Source organism: Rhincodon typus, chromosome 2 (genome assembly GCF_021869965.1).
Source record: "Rhincodon typus isolate 14 chromosome 2, sRhiTyp1.1, whole genome shotgun sequence".
In the NCBI taxonomy this organism is placed as follows: Eukaryota; Metazoa; Chordata; class Chondrichthyes; order Orectolobiformes; family Rhincodontidae; genus Rhincodon; species Rhincodon typus.
The window spans coordinates 37363118-37379414 of NC_063333.1; the positions used below are offsets into that span (position 1 = coordinate 37363118).

The 16297-nt window shown below is 40.2% G+C and overlaps 1 protein-coding gene across 1 annotated transcript in view; it reads left to right on the plus strand.

The window, feature by feature from the left end:
* The window catches only part of enkur (enkurin, TRPC channel interacting protein), a 33493-nt gene extending 17967 nt beyond the window's left edge, over positions 1-15526 (plus strand). Inside the window, exons 4-5 of the mRNA XM_048612613.1 lie at positions 7788-7934; positions 12931-15526. Of these exons, the coding sequence (XP_048468570.1) occupies positions 7788-7934; positions 12931-13104 (321 nt within the window). The 3' untranslated portion in view covers positions 13105-15526. The remainder of the gene's footprint in view (positions 1-7787; positions 7935-12930) is intronic.
* The last annotated feature ends 771 nt before the right edge of the window (positions 15527-16297 follow it).

Consider the following 16297-nt stretch of genomic DNA (forward strand, 5'->3'; position numbering starts at 1 on the left):
TTAGGTAATACAAAGTGCTAAGAACAGTACAGCAGAGGAACAGACCCTTCGGCCCACCAAGCCTGTGCCGACACATGATGCCTTTCTAAACCAAAAATTTTTTTCCTCTACATGGTCTGTGTTCCTCTATTTCCTGCCTATTCATGCATCTGTCAAGGTATCTCTTAAAAGTTGCTATTGAATCTGCTTCTATCACCTATCTGGTGGTGCATTCCAGCAGTTACCACCTGCTGTGTTTAAAAATAAACTCGCCCTGGAAAAAGACTCCGACTATATTCTTTCTATATCTCTCGTAATTTTGTAAATTTCTATCAGGTTGCCCCTCAGTCTCCAACATTCAAATGAAAACAAACCAAATTTGTCCAATCTCTCCGCAAAGCTAATACCCTCCAAATATTCTGGTAAACCTTTTCTATATCTTTTCCAAAGCCTCCATGTGCTTCTGATATTGTGGTGACCAGATGTACACAATATTCCAAATGTGGCCCAACTAAAATTCTATATAGCTGCAACATTACTTGCCAGTTTTTATATTCTACATCCCGACCAATGAAGGCAAGCATACCATAAGCCTTCTTGACCACCTTGTCCATTTGTGTTGCCACTTTCAGGGAACTGTGGACCTGGATGCCTAGATCCCTCTGTATGTTAATGATTCTATAGGTTCTGCCATTTACTGTATACTTCGCTCCTCTATTAGACCTTTCAAAATGCATCACCTCACATTAAATTCCATTTGCCATTTTTCTGCCAAGTCTCCAGCCTAACTACCTCCCACTGTGTCCTCTGGCAGTCTTCCCCACTATCCGCAGCAACCCCAGTCTTTGTGTCATCTACAAATCTGCTAATTAGACCACCTACCTTCATCTCCAAGTCATTTATATGTATTATAAACAACAGGTGTCCCAGCATTAATCCCCGCAGAACACCACTGATCTCTGTCTGTTATAACCAAACCAATTCTGTATCCATCTTACCAGCTCACCATGAGTCTTATGTGACTTCACCTTCTGGACCAGTCTACAATTAAGAACCTTGTCAAAGGCCTTGCTAAAGTCCATGTAGACAACATTCACTGTCCTGCTGTCCTCATCAATCATCTTTGTCACTTCCTCAAAAATCTCAATCAGGTTTGTGAGACACGATCTCCCTGCGCAAAGCTGTGCTATCTATCTCTAATAAGTCCACGTTTTTCCAATGTTAGTTAGAAAGTTTATAAAGGAAACTGACAGCTAGCAAACCATGAAAGGAAATAGCTTGTACCTGGTATATCTTGGAGATGAAACTGAAGCAGCACAGGAGGGACTGAACTGATCAATATCACAGCTAGCATGCGACCCAAGGTAAGAACTTGTAGGTATTTATACAACAGGCTGATATGAACTGACTTTGAAAAATCTATGGTGCAGTTTTGGGTTTGTAAACCTGTCTCACTAATGTAATTCATACAACTGGATGTCCTATTATCAAAAAATCTACTAAAATTGTGATTGTTTGCACAATGCAGAACCTGAAAATGTATGCTAAGTATTAATAATTTTCAAAAACTGTGTAATAATAATCATCAATACTCAACCTTACAAAAGGTCTTTTTACTAATGTTCATAGCAGAAGATATTTTCATAAGCAGATCCGTGTCTGTGCTTTTGATCTCATTTTTTACCTCCTCCTAAGTGGATGTGTGTGGGCTGGGATTTAAGTAAGGTGTCATGCCAGAGTCACTGAGTCAGAAAACACAATGTATATTATGGAGCTGTCAAATTTCTTAATGAGGTATACAAGAAATGTTTATTTTAGGAGTGTGTACTCTAAATTGTGAAGAATGTGTGACTGAGTAATGATGGGTGATATTTCAAATAACTAGAATTTCAGAAAACTAAACTCTCAGCACCCTATGCAATTTATCTCATTACCATCTTGAACTCGCAGTTCTCTTCCAATCTTTTATCTCTGACTTGGCTGTTAGCAATAATAGAGCTTCCTGCTCATGTCTGTTCAGCTCTGATGTTTCCTTTTTCTTCCCAAAATGGCACCCATTTTCCTCTGTGCATGTTAGTCTCTCCTCCAGAAAATACTGATTTAGATGTACTATTAACTAGCAAATATTCTGTTTATGGTAATTTCTTTCAAATGCAGATAATGCAACAACTTCACTTTCCAGAAAAACTACAGAAAATATGATATGGGACAATGGAATTGTGGAAGGGAGATGTGTTGCTGATGGGGAGATAAGGCTGTCAATGTGACATACTTATTTCATAGCTAGCAGTTTTGCCTCTTAAACCAGAAGATCATGGATTCAAACCTCATTTCAGAGCGATGAACTCAACCTATGCTGACACCTCAGTACAGTAGTAAATAACTGCTAAGTCAGAGTTGCCATCATGGATGCAAAAAATTCCTCATGACTTTTCAAAGAAGAAATTACTCTGGCTAGCATTTAACTTTCAATCCACGTCATTTAACTGGATAATCTGGTATTTATTTCAATAATCTATGGAGCCTTGCTGAATGCAAATTAGTTGTCAATTTTCCCTATATTATGGTAGTCGCTGCACTTAAAAAATAATTAATTAGAATGTCCTGAGATTGTGAGACAGTAAATAAATGTAACATTTATCTTCATTTCGTTGACAATGGTTCCATTCTTCATTTGTGCACTTTGTGGTCCTGTTATGTGTCAATACAACTTAAGCTCCCAGCATCTGTGCAGGCAGAAATACTATTTTGTAACCATAGCCAGGTTTCTTTAATTCATTAATGAATGGGATGTAGTTAGCATTTCTTGCACATCCCTAATTGTTCTTGAGAAAGTGGTGATGTGTTGCCTTGTTGAACCATAAGGTGTGGGGACCCCCACAGTGCTGTTAGGGAGGGAGTTCCAGAATTTTGACCTAACAATAGTAAGGAAATCACAGAATTCCACAGTGGAGAAAGGGACCATTCTGCCCATCAATTTTGCGCCAACCCTCCAAACAGCATCCTACCCTAACCCTGCATTTGCCATGGCTAAATACCAAAAGAACTGTGGATGCTGTAAATCAGGAACACAAACAGAAGTTGCTGGAAAAGTTCAGCAGGTCTGGCAGCATCTGTGAAGAAAAAATCAGAGTTAATGTTTCGGGTCCAGTGACCCTTCCTCAGTTCTGTTGTTTCCGCCATGGCTAATCCACCCACCCTGCACATCCTTTGACACTATGGAGCAATTTAGCATGGCCAACCCACCTAACCTGAATGCATTTGGAATGTAGGCAGAAACCAGAGTACCCAGTGGAAACCCATGCAGACACAGGGAAAATATGCAAACTCCACACAGTTAGTAATCCCAGGCTTGGATCGAACCCAGGTCCCTGCTACTGTGAGGCAGCAGTACTGACAATTGCACCACTATGCCACCTAAAATTGATATAGTTCCAAGTTAAGATGGTGTATGACTCAAAGGGGAACTTGCAGGTGTTGGTGTTCTCATATCTGCTGCTTGTACTCTAGGTGGGAAAAGACATGAGTTTAGAAAGTGCTGTATAAGGAACCCTTGGGAGTTGTTCCAGTTTGTCCTGGAGATGGTATGCACTGATACCACTGTTGTTGGTAGTACAAATAGTGACTGTATTAAGTGGTTGTTGTGGTGCCAACCAAGTGGCTGCTTTGTCCTGGATGGTTTTGAGCTTTTTGAATGTTAATTGGAGCGGCAGTCATCCAATAATGTGGAAAGTATTCAATCATATTCCTAACTTGTGCCTAGTTTTGTACAGTTCTGAGCATCAAATTGTAGGGAGAATGTAAACGTGTTGAGAAGAGTGCAGAAAATATTTATAAGAACAATACCAGGGATGAGAAACTTCACTCATGAAGATAGATTGGAGAGGTTGGGACTGTTCTCCTCGGCGAAAAGAAGGCTAAGAGGACATCTCATTATTGAAGTTTTCAAAATCATGAGAGATGAGCAGAATAGATAAGAGAGAAACTGTTCCTGCTGATAAAAGGATCAAGAACGAGAGGGCAGGTAATTAAAGTGATTTGCGAGAGAGCAAACAAGAGGTGAGGAAAGAAAACTTTTCCATATAAGAGTTGTTTGGGACTAGAATGCACTTCCTGGAATTGTATTGGAGGCAGGTTCAGTCGAGGCATTCAAGAGGGCATTGGGTTATTATTTAAAAAGAAACGATCTACAAGAGTGTACTATAGCAGTGCAAGGCAGCAGCTCGCCACCATCTTCTCAACGGCAACTAGGGATGGGCAATAAAATGCTGGCCAGCCAGCGAAGTACAAATCCCACGAGTGAATATTTAAAAAAAAGAAAAGGCAGGAGATTAGCACAAAGTTACGCTGGATAGCTGGTGCAGACACGATGGCCCAAGTGGCCTCCCTCTGCACCATAACATTTTGTTTGAAATTCTCGTTCTTCTGACCTCTCTCTGTTGCATTATTATTGACCCTACATAGTATGTATGGTATGGTGAATGATTATGATCTCATTTTAAGGATGAAAGGGTAAGAGGTTGATGGTTGGATTATTGACTGTAGGAATTATTTGAATTAAGGGGTGAGCACAACACTTCCGATGGGACTGTCAGACCTCCTTATGTGCACAGATAGGGAAAGCATGCCTTCATGATGTTATAAGGCTTCTCTGCCAGTGGTTTCAGACATTATGGTCACAGCTGGCTTCTTGGAGGGGGATGGCAATCGTTCTGTACCTTTGCTTTAGCTGCAGTTTTACAAGGTGATGTTGACCACAATTGTTGGAAGCCTTTAATAGGGTATAGTAAATGGCACTTATAGATCTGTGCTCCATTACTACACTTGGTCCACATAAGTGCTGTTGTTTCTCTGCTTGGTTTCACCAGTAAGGCTCTTAAATAGAGTCAAACAGCATGAAAACAGACTCTTCAGTCCAACTCATCCATGCTGACCAAGTTTCCCAAACTAAATTAGTCCCATTTGCCTGCATTTGGCCCGTATCCTTCTAAACCTTTCCTATTTGAGTACCTGTCCAAATGTTTTTTAAATGTCGTAACTGCACCTGCATCTACCACATCCTCTGGCTGTTCATTTCACAAACAATTCCTTTATTGGAGTCATTGGCCAGGTCTCCCCTCTCAGGACGCTGCCACTGATACTGTGTGGCAGATCAAAAAATGTGCAAGATGTGACTGCTCGACAATGAATGAATAGCAGTAGCTCCCTGGATATCTAAAGCAGACACATGATAAATTTTTGGTTGCCAAAACTATTGCAAATTGAAGAAATGCAATCCCTTGCAATTGATAAGGACTCCTGGCTGAACTGAGATACCTTGGATCCCACATGTGTTTACCCAATAGTTGTCTATGAACCTGTGAAAAACCTACCAATGCAGTGAAGCTGACAACCATCTTTTGTTAGCGGCATCCATATCAAAATGTACTTAAGTGGTGGCTTTCAGAAATAAGACATCGGTATCATGAGAGATACATTTATAGGCAACAGAATGTGAGATTCTACAGAAGATACTAGCACATCTCTAGCAGGAACTGGAGAATTAGCAGCACGACATTCAACGCATTGATAATCTTGTTGGTAACTGGAATGCTCACTCACCTGGCCTTCTTGGAAGCAGGTCTCCTTCCATGAGACTGCAGATGTCAACGATGACCTATTGATGAGGCACTGTTGTTCCATCATGTTGAGAATGCTTATTGCTTGTACACTCTGTGCTGGGAGTATCACCTCCTTCAAACTGGAACACTGTCAACAGCCATCCTCCATCCCTACTGTCTTATGGAGTGGTAGCTGGCTGCAGAGAATTCTGCCACTGTTGGCACCCTTGCATTTTTTGCAGTTTCTTGCTGTTACTGCTGTTATTCCTCCTGCTGCTTCTCATCACAGGTCCAGGTTACTGCTGCATTAAGTTGTTACTCCCATGATGTAGTGCAGGTTCACAGCAGGGAAGTTAGATGAAGATGAGTAGACTCCAAGGTAATTCAAATTGTTTCCAAAATGTAGGAAATGACCCTCAAAATAGTAAAATCAAACTCACACAACTAAACCTTCAAGCACAAAAAAGCCTTTCACTGAAATAAAAGCAGAAAGTGCTGAAAATGCCCAGCTGGACTGGCAGCATCTGTGTGCAGAGAGAGAGAATTAAATTTTGACTTGAATGTAACTCAGAACTATCTGAATAAAGCCTTGCAGTGAAGATAGCACACATTTTGAGGTTTCATTCTTTAAAAGGCTTCCTGCTAGTTAGTTTCACAGTTCAATTAATCACTGCTATACTCTCATCTTGTGAACCCCTGGTAGAAAATACTCAGGAAACCTATGTAGTGGCTGATAAAGTTAACTGCATCTTACAATATTTAAATTTCTTTACTTAATAGCTCCACAGGGTTACCCTGTTTGCATTACAAGTGCACCCTGGTTAAACTCCAGCAATGGGATCTTGTCAGGTTCTTGACTCAGTGCCACTTTTTAATTCACTAATCCCTAGCTCCACCAATACCTAAACTGACATCCACTTGGCTGTTAAAATTCTGCACCGATAACTCCATCATTTCTTCAGAAAGTATTGGGCTTCAGCCATACTGACTGTATTTATTTTACATCTAGTTCAACCATTGCAATTATTGCTCAAACTCTAGCTCCAAGGTGAATATATCTTCTGAAATTTATGGAACATTTAACCAAATATACATTGTAATCAGTTCAGTCTGCTATTTATCATTACCTCTTCATCCTTCAAGCTTTCTCTTACATTTGTACAAACTGAATCTGAATCAAGCTTTCAAATATGACCTGTAGTTTTTCTTCAAATATTGTGAAAAACAAGTGGATGAAATCAACTAAAAGTTGTAGAAAATGTTCTAGCAGATTGACTTGTTGCTGATGCATTCTAGAATGTTTAGTACACTACACCTGTTTAATATTCAAACTTTACCTTTAGCTAACTAAGCCAAAGGATTTTCTATTCATTTGTGGGATGTGGGCGACCAGCATTTCTTGCTGATCCCTGGTTGCCCTTGAGAAGATGGTGGTGAGCTGCCTTCTTGAATCGCTGCAGTCCTCCTGCAGTGGATTGACCCCCAGTGCTATTAGGGAGGGAATTCCAGGGTTTTGACCCAGCGACAGTGAAGGAGCGGCAATATATTTCCAAGTCAGGATGGTGAGTGGCTTGGAGGGGAACTTGGATCTTGGAATTTGGATTAAGCAAAAGAAAAATTTATTCGAAGTCCAATCATTTAGGAGAGGCTGAGGCTTTCAACTAAAAATTGTAAAGCAGACATTAAAAATGACAAAATATCAATGGATACATTAAACCATTAATGTGAGATATGAAATTATTTGAAATTTTAAAGACCAGGTTTCATATTTTGGATACTAAAAATTTTAGTTACTGATGAAAAGAAGTGCCAAAAACTTTCTTTCGAAGTAGTTGAGTGATTTACAATGCCACCTAGTGCTATAACAAGTAATTATCACAAGTGTGATTTAGTTTGGTAGTCCTATTACAGCATCTCATAGTGATCTGACAGGTAGTTGTTATAAGTAAGTGTGACAGGTAAGTGAATGTTTAACATTGAAATGCTAATTTGAAATGTTTAACTATCATTTCACATTTTAACTTTTAATATGAAGTAAAAGTTTGTAGATAGGAATTGCATACCATGCATTAATGTTTACTTATGTTTAAAGTCAACAGACATATTCCAGAATCGTACATCTATGATTCCAATATCCAAATATATATTAAATATTAATTCAGCATTAAAATGGATACTTAGTACTCAGTGGGTTAATTTCATTTGCAGGATTTTGGTAAAATCCCAGATTATCTAATCAAGCAGTCTGAAGAGGAGAAGAAAGCACAAGAAGAATATGATGCCTATGTAAAAGAGCGTATACGGCAAGGTTCCATGAAAATGTTGACTGAAGAGGAGCGGAACAACGTGTTATCGGTTAGCAATGATTATCACTTCATGGTATAATGGAAAAATCAGATATCTGGCTAAAATTTCAAAACAGAAGAAAAGATATGAAAAGGAATAAGCCAAGAGACCATCAAGCCTTTTTCACCATTCTGTTATCTTGTAATTCTCCCAATGTAGCTTATACTCACTGTCTTCTCCATCTCTGTATGAATTCAGAATGGTATATTTTTCCATTACCTCCAATTTATATCGTCCCAACCTCCTTCCCAGTTCATGTTGACAATCTTTTTATGGTCTAGCGTCATGTCAGCACCTCCCACAACTTCCCAATTCATGCTTTCAGACCATAGCCAGTGCATTCATACTTGAACTCACAGTTCATAGTGTCATTTTGGCACAGAAAGAGGATATTTGGCCCTCCGAATCCATGCTGCCTCTTTGCTCTGCAATCCAGTCAGTCTAATTCTCAGATGCTCTTCGTGTAGCCCTGCAAGTTTATTATCCAATTTCCTTTTGGTATCATTCAACATTTCTGAATCCATCACATTTCAAAGACAGCAAGTTCCGAGTCATTACCATATGCTGCAAAACAGTTCTTCCTTACATTCTCCTTTTCATCAGGCTGGGGGCAAATAGATTTTGAGTAAGTGAAATTAAAAATCTGAAAAGAAGAACATAAGGCAAGATCTGTGAAAAAATGGAAAATCAGTGCAATTTCTTTATATATTCAAAACATTAATTGTCTAATTTAGCAATGTATTTGTATATTTATAACATTACCACAAACTATTCTCCTCAGTAGGAGGGGGAAAAGTGATGGAGTATTGGTAATGTCACTCACTACTAATCCACAGATGTGAGATAATGTCCCACAGCAGGTGATGAAATTTCAATGTAATAAAAAATCTGGAATTAAGAAGCTAGTGTAATGGTGACCATTGTTGAATGTCATAAGAACCCCTCTGGTTTTGAAATCTGTCATCCTTACCTGGTCTGGCCTACATGTGATTCTACACTCTCAGCCCTCTAACATGGTTTTGCAAGCTATAGATTGTATCAAATTGCTACAAGTGGTTCAAGAGGTGGCAATAAACTATAAAATACTTGCCTCGTGAATAGGCGGAGCGAAGGCTGAGCAGGAGCAAACACGGACACTGGGATTGCTGGGTAATTGAACTAATATATTCAGGCAGTAGCTAAACCCGAAACAGTACACGTGTAGTGTCTCCCACCCATCCTCCTCCTCTAACCAAAAGAAAGACTGTGTGAAGGGTCAGTAGGGTGAGGTTTTTTTTCTTTCTCTATCTCTTCTGGCAAATCAGAGCAGAAGGGATGGAAGCTAGGGCAGTTGCATGCTCCTCTTGTAGGATGTGGGAGGTAAGGATCACCACTAGTGTCCCTGCTGACTTCACCTGCAAGAACTGCACCCAACTCCAGCTTCTCACAGACCGCATTAGGGAACTGGAACACTAGCTGGATGAACTCCGGATCATTTGGGAGGCTGAGGGAGTGATAGAGACAAGTTATAGAGAGGTAGTTACACCTAAGTTACAGGATAAATGTGGCTGGGTGACTGTCAGGAGAGGGAAAGAGAATAGGCAGACAGTGCAGGGATCCCCTGTGGCCATTCCCCTCTATAATAAGTATACCGCTTTGGATACTGTTGAGGGGGGAACCTACCAGGGGAAAGCCATAGCGGTCAGGTCTCTGGCATTGAGCCTGGCTCTGTGACTTAGAAGGCAATGGGGCAGATAGGAGAGCGATAATGGTAGGTGATTCAACGAACAGACAGGAGATTCTGTTATCGCGAACGAGACTCCCGGATGGTATGTTGCCTCCCGGGTGCCATGGTCAGGGATGTCTCGGATCGAGTCTACAGGATTCTTAAGGGGGAGAGTGAGCAGCCAGAAGTCATGGTAAACATTGGTACCAATGACATAACTAGGAAAGGGGATGAGGACCTGAAGAGTGAATATAAGGAGTTAGGTTGGAAGCTAAAAGGCAGGACGAGCAGAGGAGTAATCTCAGGATTATTGCCGGTGCCGTGGGCTAGTCAGGCTAGGAATAGAGAGCGAGTGCAGCTGAATATGTGTTACAGAGCTGGTGTAGGAGGGAACGCTTCAGATACGTGGATCATTGGGGTACTTTCTGGAGAAGGTGGTACCTGTACTAGAAGGACGGGCTGCATCTGAACTGGAGGGGCACCAATATCCTGGGTGGGAGGTTTGCTAGAGCTCTTCAGGAGGGTTTAAACTAGTTTGGCAGGGGGATGGGAACCGGAGCTACCGATCAGAGGATGGGGTAGCTGGTGTACAGGCATATACAGAATGCAGAGAGTCTGTGAGGAAGGGTAGACAGTTGATAGGGCAAAGTTACAGTCAGTTTGATGGGTTGAAGTGTGTTTATTTTAACGCAAAAAATGTCAGGAATAAGGGTGATGAACTTAGAGCATGGATCAGTACTTGAAGCTGTGATGTTGTGGCCATTACGGAGACTTGGATATCACAGGAATGGTTGTTGGATGTTCCAGTGTTTAGACGTTTCAATTGAAATAGGGAGGGAGGTAAAAGAGGTGGGGGAGTGGCATTGCTAATCAGGGATGGTATCACAGCTGCAGAAAGGGAGATTGTCGAGGAGGGTTTGTCTATTGAGTCAGCATGGGTGGAAGTCAGAAACAGGAAAGGAGCAGTCACTTTATTACGAATTTTCTATAGACCCTCCAATAGCAACAGAGACACTGAGGAACAGATTGGGAGACAGATTTTGGAAAGGTGCAGAAGTAATAGGGTTGTTGTCATGGGTGACTTCAACTTCCCTAATATAGACTGGAATCTCCTAAGTGCAAATAGTTTGGATGGAGCAGGTTTTGTCAGATATGTCCAGGAAGTATTTCTGACTCAATATGTAGATAGGCTGACTAGCGGGAAGGCCATATTGGATTTGGTGCTTGGCAATGAACCAGGCCAGGTGTCAGATCTCTTGGTGGGAGAACATTTCAGTGAGGGTGATCACAACTCCCTGATCTTTACTATAGTCAGTCATGGAAAGGGATAGGAGCAGATGGTATGAGAAAGTATTTAATTGAGGGAGGGGGAATTACAAGGAGGTAGGGGAGGTCCTTAATGAATACTTTGCTTCAGTATTCACGAATGAGAGGGACCTCGTTGTTTGTGAGGACAGCATGAAAGAGGCTGATGTGCTCGAACAGGTTGATGTTAGGAAGGAGGATGTGCTAGAAATTTTGAAAAACATGAGGATAGATAAGTCCGCTGGGCCTGATGGAATATACCGAAGGTTACTACGGGAGGCGAGGGAAGAGATTGCTGCGGCTTTGGCGATGATCTTTGATCTTTGCATCCTCACTGTCCACTGGAATAGTACCAGATGATTGGAGGGTGGCAAATGTCATTCCCTTGTTCAAGAAAGGGAATAGGGATAATCCTGGGAATTACAGACCAGTCAATCTTACTTCTGTGGTGGGCAAATTATTGGAGAGGATTCTAAGAGATAGTATTTATGATTATTTGGTAAAGCATAGTTTGATGAGAGACAGCATGGCTTTGTGAGGGGCAAGTCATGCCTTACAAGCCTTATTGAATTGAAAACTACTTGAGGATGTGACAAAACACATTGATGAAGGTAGAGCAGTGGATGTCATATATATGGATTTTAGCAAGACGTTTCATAAGGTTCCCCATGGTAGGCTCATTCAGAAAGTAAGGAGGCATGGGATTCAGGGAAATTTGGCTGTCTGGATACAGAATTGGCTGTCCAATAGAGGACCAAGGGTGGTAGTAGATGGAAAGTATTCAGCCTGGAGCTCGGTGACCAGTGGTTTTCTTCAGGGATCTGTTCTGGGACCTGTGCTCTTTGTGATCTTTATAAATGACTTGGATATGGAAGCAGAAGGGTGATTAGTAAGTTTGCTGATGACACGAAGGTTGGTGAAGTTGTGGATAGCGTGGAGGGCTGTTGTAGGTTGCAACGGGACATTGACAGGATGCAGAGCTGGGCAAAGAAGTGGCAGATGGAATTCAACCCGGAAAAGTGTGAAGTGATTCATTTTGGAAGGTCGAAATTGAATGCAGAATACAGGGTTAATGGCAGGATTCTTGGCAGAGTGGAGGAACAGAGGAATCTTGGGGTCCACAACCATAGATCCCTCAAAGTTGCTACCCTAGTTGATAGAGTTGTTAAGAAGGTGTTGATTTTCATTAACAGGGAGATTGAGTTTAAGAGCCGCGAAGTTATGCTGCAGCTCTATAAAACCCTGGTTAGACCACACTTGGAATATTGTGTTCAGTTTCTGGTTGCCTCATTATAGGAAAGATGTGGAAACTTTAGAGACGGTGCAGAGGAGATTTACCAGGATGCTGCCTGGGCTGGAGGGCAGGTCTTATGAGGAAAGGTTGAGGGAGCTAGGGATTTTCTCATTGGAGCAAAGAAGGATGAGAGGGGACTTGATAGAGGTGTACAAGATGATGAGGGGCATAGATAGAGTAGATAGCCAGAGACTTTTTCCCAGGGCAGAAATGACTATCACGAGGGGACATAATTTTAAGGAGGAAGGTATAGGGGAGATGTCAGAGGTAGGTTCTTTACACTGAGAGTGGTGGGTGCATGGTATGCACTGCCAGCAGTGGTAGTAGAGTCAGATACATTAGGGACATTTAAGCGACTCTGGATAGGCACATGGATGATAGTAAAATGTAGGGTATGCAGGGTAGTTTGATCTTAGAGTAGGATAATAGGTCGGCACAACATCGTGGCCGAGGGGCCTGTACTGTGCTGTAGTGTTCTATGTTCTATATTAATAAACGTTGACTTAGCCACTAATGCCGACATCCTGTGAATGATTTTAAGAAAGGATGGTTTAAAGAGTCATAAATAATCATCCCTGCTTTTAAAGGTTGAATAAATTAACATTAAAATAATTAAACTAATTTAACTGTTAAACAAATTTCATTCTAAGTTTAATCAAAGTGTTGATTAGTTTGCTTTTCTGTTTCTGGTTTTATTTTAGGGACTCAAGAAGAATTGGGCAGAGTTGAATCATGCCTATCAAAGTCTTTCCATTTTGATAGACACTCATTCGAAGCAAATGCACAAGGAACTACTTGAGGCCAAAATGAAAAAACTAGAACAAGACATTGACATGTTTGAGAAACATAAATTTATCTACATTCCACGAAACTAAAGCCCAAGATAATGTTGTTTTCTCAATTATAAGCTCGTTGCATCTTAGCTTTTCTAAAAAAGTAATATTATTATGCAAATCTTGTTCCATTTTTGATCCTAGTAGTTGTGCATGTAAAATTTCTACATATTTCATACTTAAAGGATACACTTACGTAAGCACAAAAATGAAGAATTTGTGACGTCAACAACAATGTTGCAATTTAAACTTATTATCACAAGATTTTCCTTTTACTTTATTTGACAACAAATTGTTATAAATGACAATGTATTGTACAAATGTTAAATATTCATTGTATATCAATAACAGTGGTTTATTCTGAGAAACTGTCACTGGTTTTGCATTTAGAGAAGCAAGGTTTTGATATGGCATGTTCAACTAACTGAGCAACCAAAGTCACCAACTTATTGATAAACTTTAATAGTGCAACATGTATGAGAGAAAGTGGACTTGGTGTTCATTGTTCAAAGGAACTTGCAGAAAAAGTATCATGAAAGTAAAGCAAGAATAGTTATTTGGAAGTACCAAACCTGAGTATTGCTGAAAAAAAATGTTGTGTTGAAGTTTTTCATCTTGCACTCATCAGGCCAATGCAAGAGATAAGCCAACAGTTATATTATGAGCAGTGTTGTTCAGTTGGTTCACAGATCCAGCCATGTCTATCACCCAGTCTCATGAATTGAACCAGGTGCAACACGTGTTCATGTTCTTTGTGTCTACAAAGTGGCATGCCTTTGCTTGTTCACTGCTAAGGGCAGTGACCACAGTCTACCTGCCTAGTTTAAAATGTAAGGAAAACCTGACAGTTTACTGTACATCAGCATTTATCAGCACATTCTCTATGGCAACGCCTCTATTAATCAGAGTCCACTTGTTAACCAACTGGTACTCTTTTCTCTCATGCAGCGTGAATGTTGTTTTTCCACTTGAACTGGAATTTTTGTGTGTTGCCCTGACGAGTGCAAGATGAAGAATTTCAACAGAGTATTTTTTCAGCAATACCAAAGTAAAAGCATTCCTGTAACATTACAGCACAGGCCATAATGGACATACAAAAAATATTGACATCGCACTTGCACAATAAATTTACAAAGAAAGGACTTCAGTACAATTAAATGACATATGCCATAATGGCAAACCAGAGAATTGAAGAAGCTAATTACCCTTATTATGATGACCTTGTCTGAGTACATATCTATGCTTAAATGATAAAACGTGAGTATATAAGGAAGCTTTGGAGCAAAGTAGCTGCAGAAGATGAAAATAAAATGCATTATGTTAGAGACAACGTTATTTTTGACACAAAGACTGAAGTAAATTAGAAACAAAAGCAGTTACAACTAGATTTCCCAAAGGATGCTGGAAAACTTAATATGCTGGATGTTAGCTGCAGCTCAGTAAGTAATGTTCTTCCCTTTGTCTGGGAAGGTTGGGAGTTCATGTCATCATCCAATAACTTGAGTACAAAATCTAGCCCGACACTTCAGTGTAAGAAATAGAAGCTGATGTGTGCTGCTTGATCCTTCAAGTCTGCTTTACTGTTCAACAAAGTTGTGGATGATTTTCTAACTCAGCTCCACTACCCAATGTGCCTGATAGGAACATTATGAATCAGGAACAGAAGGCCATTCAACCCTTTGAGTCTGCTCTATCACTCAAAGATCATGGCTGACTGGATAGTAACTTTAAATCAACATTTTGCCAACCCCCAATAACTGCTCATGCCTTTGCTTAACAAGAATTTATCTGTCTCGGTATTAAAAATATTGAAGGACTCTGCTTCCACCTTTTCAGGGAGAGAGTTCCAAAGACGACCCTTTCAGGGATCAAAATGTTGCTTAATCTGTGCTTTAAATGGGTGATCCATGACTTTTAAACTGTGATTTGGTGTAGATCCTTCCATGACAAGAAATTTCCTGACCACATCTACCCTGTCAAGACCCTTCAGGATTTTGTGTTTCATTCAAGTTGCCTCTTACTCTTTTAAACTAGAGTGGATACAAGCCTAGCCTGTTCAACGTTTCTTCACGAGACAACCTACCCATTAAACCTCTAACAAACCTTCTCTGAATTGCATCCAATGTATTTGCATCTTTCATTAAATAAAGTGACCAATACAATGCATAATACCCCAGATATTTTAGCATTTGATTCCTTGTGATAAATGATAACATTTATATTAACTTTTGTAATTACTTGCTGTACCAGTATACTGACCTTTTATGATTTATACACAAGGACACCCAGATCTCTCTCTATCTCAGAGGTCTGCAACCCCTCGCCATTTAGATGGTATGCATTTTTAATTCTTCCTGCCAAAATGAACAGCTTCATATTTTCCCACATTATAGTCCATTTGCCACAACTTTGCCCAATTACTTAACCTATCTATGTCCTGTAGCAACTTTACATCCCATCTATACCTTGGTGCAACTTCCCTTTGTCGTCTTCATAATTTACTGTTCTATGTATCAAAATGAAAATGACTGTCTCAACACCAAGAGTTGGAGATTAAGATTTTTTTAACTGTGATAGGGGGATCTACTTGTGAGCAATATGAGGCCCTTCAAAAGGGCAATAACATTGAATAAACACTCATATAATACAGATTAAAGACATTTGTTATCAGAATTCTGGAGATGAACCTCATGCATTGACCAACTATGTCAACTAAAAGTCCTGGCTACAAGCAATCTTGACAATGTCATTGAACAGTACAAATTAATCCATATATCATGTGAAACAGAATAATGTCAAGCAAGATATAAAGTTTCACCAAAGTTCCATAATTCACAAACATTCTAAGGTCTGTGTAATGTCTAGGAGTTGCTGCCCTCACACCTTAGACTATAAATTGTGCACTTTGTAATCTGCCTTTTTTGCACAATTTGGAACGTATGGGAGAAGTTCTCATTCTTCCTCACATACTACAATCACACACTGTATGTGTGTGAAACAGTTTATGTAGCGTGCATCTAAATCAAGTTAACATTGTGAAGGTTAATGTGGACATATCCCATTGCCCATCCTGTTGCAGGCTTCCATGTAAAAATGTTTTAAGAGTTTAAATGTCACTTTTGTGTACTGCGACGGCTGAACGAACATATTACTAAGAAGCTTTTTCTGATATTGAGGTTGGTTGGCTTGCCGAGCTGGTTTGTTGTTCCGCAGACGTTTCGTTACCGTGCTGGGT